The sequence below is a fragment of the Simochromis diagramma genome, unplaced genomic scaffold (assembly GCF_900408965.1).
Source record: "Simochromis diagramma unplaced genomic scaffold, fSimDia1.1 OVJJ01000567.1, whole genome shotgun sequence".
NCBI lineage: Eukaryota > Metazoa > Chordata > Actinopteri > Cichliformes > Cichlidae > Simochromis > Simochromis diagramma.
The window spans coordinates 314,737-331,110 of NW_024386973.1; the positions used below are offsets into that span (position 1 = coordinate 314,737).

Below are 16,374 nucleotides of genomic sequence, written 5' to 3' on the forward strand. Positions count from 1 at the left end.
AGCGGCGAGAGAATTTAAGATTAACGAATCGATGGTTCGCAAATGGAGGAAGCTGGAAAACAAGCTCCGACAGGTCAAGAAAACGCAGCTGAGTTTCCGCGGACATAAGGCGAGGTGGCCCGAGTTGGAGGAAAGACTCGAGCGGTGGATCATCGAGCAAAGAGCGAGCGGGAGAAGCGTTTCGACGGTCACCATTCGGCTAAAAGCAGTTTAACTAGCTGAAGAGATGAACATTGAACATTTCCAAGGAGGTCCGTCTTGGTGCTTTCGTTTTATGAAACGGTGCCATTTTTCCATCCGGACCAGGACTACGGTAGCGCAGCAACTTCCAGCGGATTATAAGGAAAAGCTGGCCATCTTCCGCTCCTACTGCAGCAAACACATCGGCGACAAAAACATCCAGCCCAGCCACATCACTAACATGGACGAGGTCCCGCTCACTTTTGACATCCCGGTGAGTCACACTGTGGAGAAGAAGGGGACCAACATGGTAGCGATACGCACAACGGGGTATGAAAAGTCTTCTTTTACTGTTGTGCTTGGCTGCCATGCTAATGGACAGAAACTGCCGCCTATGGTGACTTTTAAGCGAAAGACTTTGCCTAAAGAGAAGTTTCCAGCAGGAATCATCATTAAGGCAAATGAAAAGGGCTGGATGGATGAGGAAATGATGAAAGACTGGCTGAGGGAGGTGTATGTAAGGAGACCAGGTGGTTTTTTCCACGCATCACCATCGCTGTTGATCTGTGACTCTATGCGTGCCCACCTCACAGCCGATGTGAAAAAACAAGTGAAACGAATGAACTGTGAGCTTGCTGTCATTCCGGGAGGCCTGACAAAGGAACTCCAACCGCTGGACATCGGTGTGAACCGCCCGTTCAAAGTAAGGCTGCGAGCGGCCTGGGAGCGATGGATGACCGATGGAGACCACAGTTTCACTAAGAGTGGAAGGCAGCGCCGGGCGAGTTACGCCACAATTTGCCAATGGATTGTAGATGCTTGGGCTAACATGTCTGCTGGCACTGTTGTTCGAGCTTTCGCAAAAGCCGGCATCGTTTCCGAGGAGCCGCACGGCACGGAAAGTGACTCTGACGGTGAAGACGGTGAACCTGGCATGTTTGATGGAGATTTAGCGCAGCTGTTCAATTCAGACACAGAGGATGAGGACTTCGATGGGTTTGATTGATGATAAAAATGTGAGTACCAAACTTTGTTTTGCTCCTGCTTTATTTTTAAATATGCACACTTGTATGCTTGTGTGTTGTTGATGATGACGATTACCGGCAATAGAAATGTGAGTAAGGTACCGAATTCAGGTTTGCTCCCGCTTTATTTTTAAATACGCATACGGTACTTGTATGCGCCCTATGGTCCAGTGCGCCTTATGTGTGTGTTAAATACAGTAAGGGCACACATAACTGAGACTGCGCCTTTTAGCACAGTGCGCCTTATGGTCGTGAAAATACGGTACTTCCAAAAACATTCAGCTTTGATATTAATGAGTTTTTTGGGTTCATTGAGAACATGGTTGTTGTTCAATAATAAAATTATTCCTCAAAAATACAACTTGCCTAATAATTCTGCACTCCCTGTAGGAGGAAGAGACACGGAGCAGGAGGTTGGAGAGGAGGAGCCCGCGGAATTAAGCTCTCGGAGGAGGACACGCACTCGGATAATCACTTCGGAAACTCACCTGTGCACCACTGGAAGTTTGGAGAGGATCACTGTTGGATTTTGCACTTCACTTTGTGTTTTGAGACTGTTTTTGGGCACTGTAAATAAACGCACTGTATTTTCCCATTACCCGTGACAGAACAATCTAGCCAGCAATGGACTCAGCGGACTCAACTCCCGTCCAGCACGAGCTCGCGCTTCAAGCTGTACGGTTGGAACAACATGAAAAGATGCTGCAGCATGTTGCCGAGGAGCAGTCCACGCTACTACAGGTGGTATCTGAACTGAAACGTATGTTGCTTGCTACACCTAGAGCACCCGTTCAACCACCAGAGCCCCCTACACAACCACAACCACCAGTAGAGCTTCTAAATGTAGGTACACACATTACCTGTACCTGAAAAATTCAGTGGAGATTTGGACAAAAGCCGGGGATTTTTGACTCAATGCTCTCTGATTTTTAGGCCACAGACTCGAGCTTATGCCTCTGATATTGCCAAAATCACCGGTTGAGCTCATGACTGGACGAGCTCTGCTGTGGGCTCAAGGAGTCCTGAGCGCCCAGCCCTCCATCTCATATAGTGATTTTTTTGAGCAAATTTCGGTGTGTGTTTGACAAAGGATCTAACCCTGACAGCGCTGCTCATCGCATGTTTACTTTAAAGCAGGGCCGGCGGAGCGTGGCAGACTTCTCTGTGGACTTTTTGGGCGACCGTGGCTCAAGGGGTTGGGAAGCGTATCTGTAACCGGAAGGTCGCTGGTTCGATCCCTGGGCTCTCTGTACTGGTCGTTGTGTCCTTGGGCAAGACACTTCACCGCCTACTGGTGTTGGCCTGAGGGGCCGATGGCGCGATATGGCAGCCTTGCTTCTGTCAGTCTGCCCCAGGGCAGCTGTGGCTACAACCGTAGCTGCCTCCACCAGTGTGTGAATGTGAGAGTGAATGAATAGTGGCATTGTAAAGCGCTTTGGGTGCCTTGAAAAGTGCTATATAAATCCAATCCATTATTATTACTTTTGGATCTTGGCCGAGGAGACTGGCTGGGAGGAGAGGGCGCTCCGAGGAGCATTCCTAAACAGCTTAAATGAGAATGTCAAACGTGAGTTGGCCACTAAAGAGCTTCCTAAATTGTTAAGCGCCCTGGTTAACATGTGTATCAGTCTAGATATGACCATATGCGGGAGTTTGGCAGGCGGACTGGAGATGGGCAATAGTCAGTAGGGGGCGTAGGAGTTCTGACTGGACTCCCGTCCCTCGAGTGGAGAGAGGAGGAACCGGACTCACCTGCTGACGAGGAGCAACCCATGCAGCTGGGACGGACTAAATTCACCCGGAGCAGAAGACAACTGGTGGGTGAGTGTTTTGCGTGCGGGAAGAAGGGGCATTTCGCGGACGCCTGTCCCTCACAGCTAAAAGACTCAGCCCGTCAGTAAAGGTGGGGATACTGACGGGTGCGCCGCTTAATACATTCCTCCACCTCAGCTGCCCCGCTAAATTACGGTTTCTTTCCCGCACCTGTTCTTGTGATGCACTAATAGACTCAGGAGCTGAACAAAGTTTTTTGGATGAGGCTTTGCCCACAAAATGGGTTTGCCTGTTGTTCCCCTCCCTGAAGCGCTCCAAGTGTCAGCACTTAATGGCAGACCTTAGCTGCTGTAACTCACCGCACTCAAGAAATCACACTCACTCTCTCCGGCAATCACACTGAGCAGATGTTCCTGTTTCTCTTCAAGGCACCTGACACACCCTTAGTTTTGGGATTCCCCTGGCTCCAGCGACACAATCCACAGATTGATTGGGCCAAGGGATGTATCGTGGGGTGGAGCACCCATTGCCATGAGCAGTGTTTACGCTCTGCAGTGCCGGGTTGCATGTCAGACAATCCTGCGGGGCCGCCCACTCGCCTCGACTTGTCAACCGTGCCAGCCGAATATCATGATCTAGGACAAGTCTTTAGCAAAGACGGGGCCCAATCGCTGCCCCCCCCCCATCGTCCGTACGACTGTGGGATTGATTTGCTCCCAGGCACCCCCTTGCCCACTAGCCGACTCTATAGTATCTCGAAACCTGAGTGCGAGTCTATGGAGCGCTACATTACGGACTCCCTGGCAGCTGGCATCATCCGCCCCTCCACCACTCCCTTGGGTGCAGGCTTCTTTTTTGTTGACAAAAAGGGATAAGACCCTATGCCCCTGCATTGACTATCGGGGACTAAACAAAATCACTATCAAAAACAAATATCCCCTACCTCTGCTCGCCTCAGCTTTTGAACTCCTTCAAGGGGCCACCCATTTCACCAAACTTGATCTCCGCAATGCTTATCACCTGGTCCGCACCCATGAGCGGGACGAGTGGAAGACGGCCTTCAACACCCATCTGGGCCACTTCGAGTACCTGGTAATGCCGTTTGGACTCACTAACGCCCCTGCCGTCTTCCAAGCCCTGGTAAAGAGGGACTCATCCAGACTGGAGAAACTAATCAGGAAGGCTGGCTCTGTGGTCGGCATGAAGCTGGACACTCTGGTGACAGTGGTAGAGAAGAGGACCTTAAAGAAACTGATGGACATTATGAACAATGCCGGGCATCCTCTGCACACGGTCGTAAACAATCAGAGGAGCCTATTCAGTGACAGGTTGCTTCTCCCAAAGTCAAAAACCAACAGACTTAAAAACTCCTTTGTCCCACACGCCATCAGACTGTTTAACTCCTCACTGGAGGGGAGAGGGAGGGGAGACAGGGGGACAAGGGGAACAACTGAGTTGTAGGGGCTTTTCTACACTGTGCAATATTTGCAATATTTGTTTTTTTGTTTTTTGTTTTTTGTTTTGTCTTTTTTCTTTTTTCTTATATTTGACTGTGCAATAATCACTGTGCAATATACTCACTCAAATGAGCAATCCTATTTATCCATATTGTATATTCTGTATCTATATATGTGTATATGTGTATATATGGTGTATTTATGCTTATATCCTTACTCTCATTCCCCTTAATGTATCTGTAACATGCAACTTCTTTCGGTGCTACTGGAAACTGAATTTCCCGGAGGAACCCACCCGAGGGATTAATAAAGTTTCATCTAATCTAATCTCTCTAATCTAAAATGATGTTCTACGAGATTTTTTGAACCACTTCGTGTTTGTTTATCTTGACGACATTCTGATTTTTTGCAGAGCCAGAGCTGAGCATGTTAAGCATGTGAGACTGGTGTTGCGCCACCTGCTGGAGAATCAGCTGTTTTGTAAAGCGGAGAAATGTGAATTTCATGCCTCAACTGTCTCTTTTCTGGGTTTTATCACTGAACAGGGCCGGTTGAGAGCGGACCCGGCTAAGGTCAAAGCTGTGTTGGAGTGGCCTGTGCCCGGCACCCGTAAGAAGTTGCAAAGTTTTCTGGGATTCAGCAACTTCTACAGACGTTTCATCCGGGACTTCAATAAGGTAGCATTGCCTCTCACACAACTCACATTGCCCAAACAGCCGTACCTGTGGTCTCCGGCAGCTCAGCAAGCATTCGACCGTCTCAAGAGCCTGTTCGCCTCAGCCCCCATCCTGGCCCAGGCTGACCTCGCCCTGCCATTTGTGGTGGAAGTGGACGCTTCTGATTCGGGAGTTGGGGCGGTTCTCTCTCAACGCCAGGAAGGTAAATTACACCCCTGTGCCTTTTTCTCCCGTCGTCTCACTCAGGTCGAAAGGAATTATGACGTGGGCGACTGGGAGCTTCTTGCCATCAAGTTGGGGCTGGAGGAGTGGCGGCACTGGTTGGAGGGGAGCGAACATCCTGTTGTCGTGTGGATGGACCACAAGAACCTGGCCTACCTCCAAGCGGCTAAGCGCCTGAACGCCAGACAAGCCAGGTGGGCATTGTTTTTTGCACGGTTTAACCTAACCATTACCTACAGGCCCGGGTCCCGGAACACGAAACCAGACGCCTTGTCACCAATGTTCCCTCTAAACTGCGCACGTCTGCAATTGCGCACTGCTGGCACGGTCTCTGCGCACAGAAAATCTGCGTTGCGCACAAAAAAATATCTAATCTGAATTGAAATTAAAATTAATACTTTAACAATTCTGTTCTGCAGTGTTAGTCAGTGAGTGACTGGCTGCTCCCGTATGGGATCAGAACGATGCCACCTTATCCCATAGTCCAGCCAAAAATGCGATTCACATTCGTATATACGCAGCCAATCAACGTCGTTGACAGGCTATGACAGCGTCCTTATGTGCCGACACCGGTGTTTTAGCTAGCAAAGCAGCTGATGTGGAGTGAAGCCACGTTAATGACAACGTGTACAACCACTGGAGATGTGAGCAGGACAGACGGAACAATTGACGGAAAAAGTGTGGACTTTATACCAGTTTTTAAATTGTGTTGATCGGCCACGAAAAACCAGAGTTATGATTAAAAATATCTGCAATGTTTGGTTTTCTTCCTGAATACTGTCGTTGTTTATATTTACTGCAGGAAGAAACGGTAAAAACAGCGTTTTATAAGAAATAAAGACTCGAAAGCGCTCCCCGTATGTGAGCAAAAACAAACCCCCACCCCCCTCTTCCTTTCCTATTCGTCCAAAAAAGCACCATGTCGCCCAATCAAAAAATGGTATGGCAACGTAGCATCTAGTTGTTAAGAAATGGGGGGAAATTTTAGGAGTGACGGCGTGTTTGAGATGTGAGAGATTTGCAATGTTTAGCGCAAATCTTGTGTAGTTAGTGTGTAGTGTAGTTAATAGTTTTGTTGTGTGTGTCAGAACAATGAGGCAACTTCTGAATGTTACAGGTGTTACAGCAGTGATACATCTCCTATTTGCACCCAGCTTGAATCAGTTAAGCAGAACAAGAGGAGAGAAAAAGAAGGAAAATAAAAAAAAATGTCTCTATTGTCTGTTGCGTACATTGTAGAGGGCGACTCTGCCTCTAAATGGGAACAGGAACTCGGTCTTCTCCCTCCCTGTGAAATACAGCAGTTGGATCTTTAGCTAGGACCAGTTGATTTCATCCAAGAAACGTCTTCAGTTCTAAAATTAAACGGTGGAGCGTCCCAGATATTTAAACTCTAGTGGAGTTGTCCCTTTAGTGATGAGGCACTATACAGAACTCCAGTCTGTGGGGATGAAGTGCTATGGAAAAACACAAACAGGCACAGAGTTGTTGATTTATTAGTCAGATATTTGATTTACAAAAACCAATTTTTTTTCTCATTCAATATAAAAATCTTTCCAGCTGAAATCAGATGAAACATTCTTAAAAAACGCTGATCTGATAGAAAGACTAGAAATGCTCTCAGCTTTCCATGGAAACACACACATAAGTGATCCATATGTAAACAATTCAAACACGATCTTTATTCAGACAGAGGAAATCAAACACAAGTTTTCTCTAGTTTGTCTCAAACACACAAACTGAGGGTCTGATCATTTATTACAGTCAGTCCCACCTCAGCAGAGGGGTGTACTACGAAGCCAGATTAATGTTCTTTTGAGCTATCTGGAGCTCAAAAGTCAGAGTTTCCTGTGTCATGAAATTGGCTCTGTTTTTACCTGGCTAAATCACCATGGTAACTGATGATGAACACGTACCCTGGTTGGGAGCAGGTTATGCTCAGAGCATTGGTTTCAAATTTAGCTGGAAGGCTACATTTTCACTGATTATTTTATTTACATGTTTAAAGTCATTTTAGATTCTGTGCTGGGAAAATATGTTTTGAATATAGCAGGCCTTAGAGATAGGGAGAGGATTTCGGTCATTCTGGGGGGGCTCTGAGTAGAGCTGCTACTTCACCACAAGGAAAGGATCCAATTCAGGTGGTTTGGACATCTCACTAGGAAGCCTCCTGGGCACCTACTAAGTGAGGTATTCCAGGCATGTCCTTCTTGGGGGACATCCCTGAATCTCACCCCAGACTGGAGGCTGGAGAGAGGGATGTCTAGGCTCCTCTGCTTGGGCTGCCCTGCGTCTTGGCCCTAAGATTTGTCGAGGGAGGTAACGCAAAGAAAGCCTGGGCGTGTTAACCACCTTTGTAGTACACCCCCCTGAATGAACAGCTGTTTCAACACAAAGAGACATGGCTTTAGCGGCAGGCATTTCCGGTGAACTGCAGTAGTGAGGAGGATGTGCAGAGCAGCAGTTGTCCGGCTAGTCTGGTCAGAGAGGTGACGCAGCACAACAGCGAGCTGAAGATAGAGACAGAAAAATGTAGTCAAATAAACTGATAATAAGCAATGTTACATGAGGTACTATGGCTGTTTTCCAACGCCTACACTGAATAAAGCTAGCATAAAGTTGGAATTCAGTGACTCTGATCAGCATCATCACCTTAAATTTAAAGTGAGGTCTGCTACCCTTGATGTAACCAAACACTGACCATGATCGCCACAGCTGCTCTGTACCAGTCCAACATTGCTTATTACTGTATATTTTAACACATCACTGCACACTAACCAGTTTACCTTAAAGTAGACTGCACTAAACTATGTAGTACTTACTGAAGTATTTATACTTTCATTTATTTTCAAGACAATATTAAAGATACATTTCCACTTTATTAAATGTCACTGACTGATCAGTCCTTACTTTTGAAAATTAACTCATCTACTTCTCTTTTTTTACATCTTTCTATGAATTGTTGGATTTGAAATTACTCTGTGTATGCTCGGTACTGTGGCACTGGCTACATGCTGAAGTACCATAACCACAGCTTTTTTGACTTCACGCAAGCTGTGTGAAGTCATTATGTTGCTACACAGCAAGTATCTGGAAGCACCGCCAGAGTGCACCACATTAAACATGAACTCCATGCATAGTTACAGTATATGCATGAAACAGATTTATCTGCACTGAAGCTGCCAGAGTGCCATTCTGGATTGTTCCTGAGTGCGTTATTAGTTTAAGTCTATGTACCAGGCATGACCAGCGAGTTAAAAAGAGTCAGGAGGGCCAACAAGCAAAGAAAAAAGAACCATCATCTTCTTTGATCTGCAGCAGCGATGCAGAGGACGTCCACCCCACACAGCAGACCTCCACAGCCACTTGTGGAGGTGGTGCTGACACTAACTGTTCTCCTGTGTTGGAGCTGGATCAGAAGTTCTGCACACCCTAACATTTTCCGTGTCAAATTTTATTTACAAGTACCTCGTAATAACTGGATAGTTTCTGCAAACTGTTCATAAAGTTCTGTGTCAAAATTGGAGAAAAGGTAAGAAATATAAACGTACACAAGAAGTTAACTTAGCCAGTTATGAATTTGAAAGCTTTGAACAATTCAGACTGGAAACTGAAAATATAAACTACATATAACTAGAAAAGACGAAAAAAGTCAGGCTTTGCACAACACTGCTGAGACTGTTACTGTGATCAGGCTCGGCTTACTTGAGGATGCGTTTGATCCTGGTGAATCTGAAGTCGTATGAGAGTGTGTACGTCTCATACACTGTGGCCCTGATGGCGAGGCAGCACAGGAAGTCTTTAGGCTGCAGTTTGTAGAGGTCAAAGGTCACTTTGGCAATCCCACTCTTCTTTGGCTGACGAAAGCATGGAATAATCTGAAACACCAACATGTTCAGAAAATTTTGATTTGGGTAAACGGCTTTTTAACTTTATGTGTTTTTAAAAACAAGCTACATGATTCTGGGCAACAAAACACATATTTAAGAAGAATTATTTATTTAAGTCCTGATCCATTTCCTGTCTGTTTCCTGTCTGTTTCCTGTCTGTTCTTCATGCTGCTGAAGTGTGTGAACTTCCCTCCTGGGCTCAGTGAAGAGAGATCATCTCACTTCATAAATGCACACAGACACTCAGCTGCAGTGATGAACATCATCTCTGCTCTCACCTTGCTCTCTGTCCACATCTCCCCCTTCTCCAGCACCATCAGCAGTGTGCTACTGGGCAGTGACTGGAAGAACTCCTCTGAGTCCACCACAGTCCCGTCCTCCTCCAGGACCAGAGTCAGGAACTGGTAGGACATCATGAACACCCTCACTGCCTGGGACACAAAACAGGAGAATCAATTCAAAGAGTCAGAATCTGATGATTTCTTCGTCTCTTCATAACAACTGTACAGGATGACAATGTTTTTATGATTCACTTGTTCAAATTCAATTAAGGCCTAAAGCTACCATTAGTAGGGTTGTGGCCACTTTGATTAACAGGTGCATGGTGACACATGTCAGGGACAAGGTGCAGGTCAGATGAGTTCGTGAGGCACTTTGTTGAATGATTTCCTGTCTCCAGGAATGCTATGTTCTTCTCTCAGTGTCACTCACTACCTTGCTTGTCCATAAACTTTCTACCTGGTTTTGTTCTTTGGAGGGCTTTATGAATCTGGGTGACCACATCATTCCACATATCTTCTGCTGATTTATTCTTACCCACTTCTATTATAATGACAATGTTTACAAGCTGCTCTTTATACTTCAGTAACTGCCACCACTTAATATGTCTGTGAAGGTCCTCAGTCATCCAGGTCATCGCAGTCTAAGGAGCTTGGAAAGAAAAGCGTCTGAACTTCTTTAAGTTGCTTGAAGATGTTTCACCTCTCATTCCAGAAGCTTCTTCAGCTTCCTCAGTTCAAGCTTCTTCAGAACTGAAGAAGCTTTTCGGATGAGAGGTGAAACGTATTCACACTTTTCTTTCCAAGCTCCTTAGACCACCACTTGATTTGAAAACCCTGGGTCAAGTAGGGTCTTCTCTTCTCTTCCAGATCAAGACACACGTCCATTATGAGAAGGAGATGTTGGAGGCTGGAGGTGTAGGACAGAATCATTTTTTGTGTTACTTGTTCAATCTCCAGACAAGTAAATGGTAAATGGCCTGTATTTGTATAGCTTTACTAGTCCCTAAAGACCCCCAAGCGCTTTACACATCCAGTCATCCACCCATTCACACACTGGTGATGGCAGCTACATTGTAGCCACAGCCACCCTGGGGTGCACTGACAGAGGCGAGGCTGCCGGACACTGGCGCCACCGGGCCCTCTGACCACCACCAGTAGGCAACGGGTGAAGTGTCTCGCCCAAGGACACAACAACCGAGGCTGTCCGAGCCGGGGCTTGAACCGGCAACCTTCCGATTACAAGGCGAACTCCCAAGTAAGTAAACAATCTGCATTGCCATTACGCCACTACAATACATGATAACATGGTAATTTGTCTGAAGGTGTTAGGGTTAGGAGGTTAGGGTAAACAGATCTGTTTAAAGGTTTGGCTGCTCTTAATCTTTATGTTGTTTGCTGTGTGGACATACTGAAGTTTCCCACTGAGAAAAATAAAGTTACCATTGATCATTAGGCTTTCCACTATAATTCCAGTGCCATTTCAACCTGAACTCATGCCTTGTAGTAGAATTTGAAGTCCTCAAAATTCCCTTACCCACCCTCCCACTTTCTCTTTTGGATGCATGGTATGTCATCTCTTTTAGCAATTCACTCATTATACAGATGTTGATGGTATCGCAAAAAATTAAATCTGTTCATCTGGACGTAGCGTTTTTAGTGGGAGAAACGTTTTGTCATCATCAGGTGACGTCTTCAGTCTCAGCTGACTGCAGGTTTCACTCTTATAAACAGGATATTTACATAATGACTGAAACCAGCCCACTGAGGAACAATGGGCTGGGAGGTCAGTTCCTTAATCTTAATTATGCAAATTCTCATGACCACTGATCAACAACCACTGGAGGACGGGGCTGTGGCTCCCCACACCCTCTAGCAGATCATTACATGAAGGAACCTTTTAAAAACAAGCGCGTCCATGCTCACAGGTGTGCACACGGGTGATCACACCCACAAACTACACCCTTTTTGGCTCCTACCTCAAAGCACACTGTGTTCTGTTGATCTTATGTGCTGCACAATAATGTTTAATATTTAGTATTTACTGTCATATTCACATAGATCATCGTGATGTTGTTTATTGTATTGCTCTCGTTTTCTTCTGCTTGTTTTCTTTTTTCATTCTCAACAGGTGAAATTATTAAAGTATCTACTGTTATCTACTGTTAGCTAGTTTATTGTGATGGTGTTGTTTTTATTATGTTGCTCTTTGTTGTTTGTTTTCTCTTCTGGTTTTTTATCTCCATACAGGTGATCCAGGTGTTTTGTTTGGTTTTCGTTTTTTTCTTCCCCCCTTTCTCACCGTCTCTTCTCTCTCCTCTATTTTTCTCCCTCTCCCTCTCTTTCATTCTTTCTCCCTGTCCTATCCCCCAGTCATGTCTGTCCCGTCTTTAAAAAATGAAAATAAAATAAATACATAATTATAATAAAGGTCAATCAAATGGACCAATATGGCCATGATGATCCACTTGGTAAAGTAAATCCACTTGGCATCTTTCTTGGCCTTCAGACACCAATTCTGATGGCTAAAGATCCAAACGGGACAGGCAAAAAAAAAAAAAAGCATGCATCAGGACGATGTTGATGGTACAGATTCATAAATAAGCTGTGAGGTGTTCAAGGGCCTGCTTATTCAAGCCCTTGTATGTAAGAATAATGATTTTAAATTTTATTCTTTAATAAACAGGAAGCCAAAACAGGAGAAATCTGCTCTCTCTTTCTAGTCCCTGTCAGGACTCTTGCTGCAGCATTTTGGATCAGCTGAAGGCTTTTCAGGGAGTTTTTAGGACTTCCTGATAATAATGAATTACAGTCGTCCAGCCTGGAAGTAATAAATGCATGAACTAGTTTTTCAGCGTCACTCTGAGACAGGATATTTCTAACTTTAGAGATGTTGCACAAATGGAAGAAAGCAGTCTTACATATTTGTTTAATATGTGCATTGAAGGACATGTCCTGGTCAACTTCATTGGTGGTCACTGGTGTGTGTTATCTGGCTTCATGGAGAGATAGAGTTGGGTGTCATCTGGATAGCAGTGAGAATGTACACTATGCCTTCTAATAATACTGCCCAAGGGAAGGATGTATAATGTGAACAGAACTGGTCCAAGCGTGTAAGTTAAAAATAACTTTGGTGTTTGAAGAAGATTTTCATGATCAAAGTTATTCAAACACCTTTTAATACCTACAGCCTGTTTAATCTCCGTAGTAAAATATTAAGGTCAATAGTATCGAACGCTGCACTGTTCCTAAAGACTGCTTAAAGAAACTACTAAAAAGGTGACCAAGGGGGTTCAGGTTGTAATGAAGAATAAAGGTAATCATACCAAATATTGAATTTAAAGTGTGTTTAAATTGTACAAACTGTTTTTGCCTTATTTAATATTTTTCCATGTTTGCACCTGTTTCTCCTTTTCTTAACAAAATATGAAGAAATGAGAGCTGGCTCAAGACTTATGCACACTACTGTTTATTGTCTAAGAGAGTTTACAGGTTGTTTTTACCTGCTCCAGGAGCTCATCTAGAGAAGACGCAGTCAAACTTCGCCGCCGCATCCGGCTGTATGTGCACACCCTGAAACAGCGAGGCTGATTTAGGGGCAGCATGTGTCGAGAGATGGTGGTCTGGACTGTGGACACGGACCTGCAGGTCATTCAAAGTTCACTGCATTACAGTTTGAAATCTTATAGTCAAGTCGGAAGTTTTAATAACCTCAGACTTACATCTATAAAAACCCTCTCAGCTGCTTTCACTATTTCAAAGGTTCAGTAATCCTATTTACTGAGTGCTGCCATTGTTCTTCTGCAGTTCTGCACACACACAGCTTCCTCTGCAAAGTCTAAAAATGTCCTGGATACAATTTGACGCACAGCTGGTTTGAGTGAAATTGCCAATATTTGTCTAATCCCCAGATTTACGATAACTAAACTGAATTTATAAAACTCAACTTTAAGTTTTGATAACATTTAACAAACTCACCTCATCAGAGTCTCTGGCAGCAGCGTTTTGGCGTATTTCACTCCGGCCTGGATGGACAGCGGTGCCATCGTGAAGTCAAAGATTCAAACAGTCAGACAGCACGCTGAAGCAAAGCTGCTGCAGCCAGAGGCAGCTGAGAGGAACAATGGAGAATCCATGAAGAATGACAGCCTGTGATTGGTCACCAATAAAGAGCAGAGAGCCAATAGGATGAAGGATCATGTAGGCATCCAATTAAAACGAATGAATGCTGCAAAAATAATTTAAAAAGGGTAAAAAAAAAAAAGAAGATAGACAGAGATGAATAAACAGCAGGGATCAGATGGAATAACTTTATTCTCAAAACAAAACTGATATCAATGAGACAAGAAGGGTTTTAGCTTCACATCTGACCCATAATTACAAACAAAGAACAACATACCAAGGGTATGCAAATCAAGATCAAGTGTGAACGTTACTGTGAAACCTCAGCCACGTTTCAGAGAAGATTTACGTACTTTATGTAGAGTTAGCGGGTTCCTAAACTGGGGCTTGGGCCCCTTAAACGGGTCAAGAGATACGCAAATCATGAATTAAATTATGATCATAAACTCTGAGCAGGGCTGTTTGAGTAACTGACAGAAACTCATCTCAAATGCAAAAAGCAGGTAGAAACACTGGAAGCTGGTTGGCCAACACTTTTTCTAAAATTTTGGAGATAAAAGGAAATTTTTAAATTGGTCTAAAGTGCTGAGGAAGGGACAAGTCGGGGTTAAAGCTTTGTTTTGTTTTTTAAAAAGGGCAAATAGCAACCTGTGTAAAATACGAAGCCAGTTCTTAAATGCAAGTCTGATGGGTTTTCCTCCTATTACGCATCGCTGTCTCTGTTGGCCCTTCAATTGCTGATTCATTTAAACAACATTTGAAGTGAAAATCAGTTGTTTTATTCACACGTCTATGAGATGACCTGAAGTGCTTCTGCCCTCTCAGCGTCTGTGCTCAGAGAAAATCTCCAAACTGACTCCAGTCCAGATCCGTAAGCAGCTTGTAGAGCTGGAATGCTTTTGTTTCACAACAAATGAGCCTGCAGATTACAGGAGATCATTTTAATTTGGTGAGAGAATAAATAAGAATCAAGCCTTTATTTTTCTAACAGAAACAAATGAACTTTGACACAAAGAAAGGTCAGCAAACACACAGGACGGAAGGAAGGAAGTGTGTTTGCAGCCGACTGTGATTGACTGAGGTGTTTTTCAGCTGGTAAAGAGACACAAATATTTTAGTTGCTTATTTTTAGAAACATTCGGTATCGCTACATCGATCACTACGGCCGTCTTCTTCTGTTTGTCTACCACCACTATGTCCGGTTGGTTAGCCACCACCATTTTGTCCGTCTGTATCTGGAAGTCCCACAGGATCTTAGCTCGGTCATTCTCCACCACCCTTGGGGGCATCTCCCATTTTGACCTCGGGACTTCCAGGTTATACTCGGCACAGATGTTCCTGTATACTATGCCGGCCACTTGGTTATGGCGTTCCATGTATGCCTTGCCTGCTAGCATCTTGCACCCTGCTGTTATGTGCTGGATTGTCTCTGGGGCATCTTTACACAGCCTGCACCTGGGGTCTTGCCTGGTGTGATAGACCCCAGCCTCTATGGATCTTGTGCTCAGAGCTTGTTCTTGTGCTGCTATGATTAGTGCCTCTGTGCTGTCTTTCAGTCCAGCTTTGTCCAGCCACTGGTAGGATTTCTGGATATCAGCCACGCCCTCTATCTGCAGGTGGTACATACCGTGAAGGGGCCTGTCCTTCCATGATGGTTCCTCGTCTCCCTCCTCTTTCTTGGGTTTCTGCTGCCTGAGGTATTCACTGAGCACTCGGTCAGTTGGGGCCATCTTCGCAATGTATTCTTGGATGTTCGTTGTCTCATCCTGGACTGTGGTGCTGACACTCACCAGTCCCCGGCCCCCTTCCTTCCGCTTAGCGTACAGCCTCAGGGTGCTGGACTTGGGGTGAAACCCTCCATGCATGGTAAGGAGCTTTCTTGTCTTTATGTCAGTGGCTTCTATCTCCTCCTTTGGCCAGCCTATTACCCCAGCAGGGTACCTGATCACGGGCAGGGCGTAGGTGTTGATGGCCCGGATCTTGTTCTTACCATTCAGCTGACTCCTCAGGACTTGCCTGACCCTCTGCAGGTACTTGGTGGTTGCAGCTTTTCTAGCGGCCTCTTCATGGTTCCCATTCGCCTGCGGGATCCCCAGGTACTTGTAACTGTCCTCTATGTCTGCAATGTTGCCTTCTGGTAGTTCAATCCCCTCAGTTCTGACTACCTTCCCTCTCTTTGTTACCATTCGACTACACTTCTCCAGTCCGAACGACATTCCAATGTCATTGCTGTATAGCCGGGTAGTGTGGATCAGTGAATCGATGTCTCGTTCACTCTTGGCATACAGCTTGATGTCATCCATGTACAGGAGGTGGCTGACAACTGCTCCGTTCCGTAGTCGGTATCCGTAGCCAGTCTTGTTAATGATCTCACTGAGGGGGTTCAGGCCTATGCAGAACAGCAGTGGGGACAGAGCATCTCCTTGGTAGATCCCGCACTTGATGGTGACTTGTGCTATGGGCTTGGAGTTGGCCTCTAGTGTTGTACGCCACATCCCCATTGAGTTCCTGATGAAGGCTCTCAGGGTCCTGTTGATCTTGTACAATTCTAGGCATTCCAGTATCCAGCTGTGGGGAATTGAGTCATAGGCCTTCTTGTAATCAATCCAGGCAGTGCACAGGTTTGTCAGTCAGGTCTTGCAGTCTCGGCTGACTGTTCTGTCTACCAGTAGCTGGTGTTTTGCGCCTCTGGTATTCTTGCCAATCCCTTTCTGTGCCCCACTCATGTATTGACCCATGTGCCTGTTCAT

General features: G+C 45.2%; 1 protein-coding gene across 1 annotated transcript; it reads right to left on the minus strand.

The window, feature by feature from the left end:
• Positions 1–6,638: 6,638 nt before the first annotated feature.
• cidea (cell death inducing DFFA like effector a) lies at positions 6,639–13,727 on the minus strand. Its single transcript, XM_040039494.1, has 5 exons — positions 13,481–13,727; positions 13,006–13,144; positions 9,503–9,655; positions 9,040–9,212; positions 6,639–7,844 (listed from the first exon to the last, which is right to left on the minus strand). Exons 1-5 carry the CDS (start codon positions 13,546–13,548, stop codon positions 7,742–7,744), a joined length of 636 nt encoding a protein of 211 aa, XP_039895428.1. The 5' UTR covers positions 13,549–13,727; the 3' UTR covers positions 6,639–7,741.
• Positions 13,728–16,374: the final 2,647 nt, after the last annotated feature.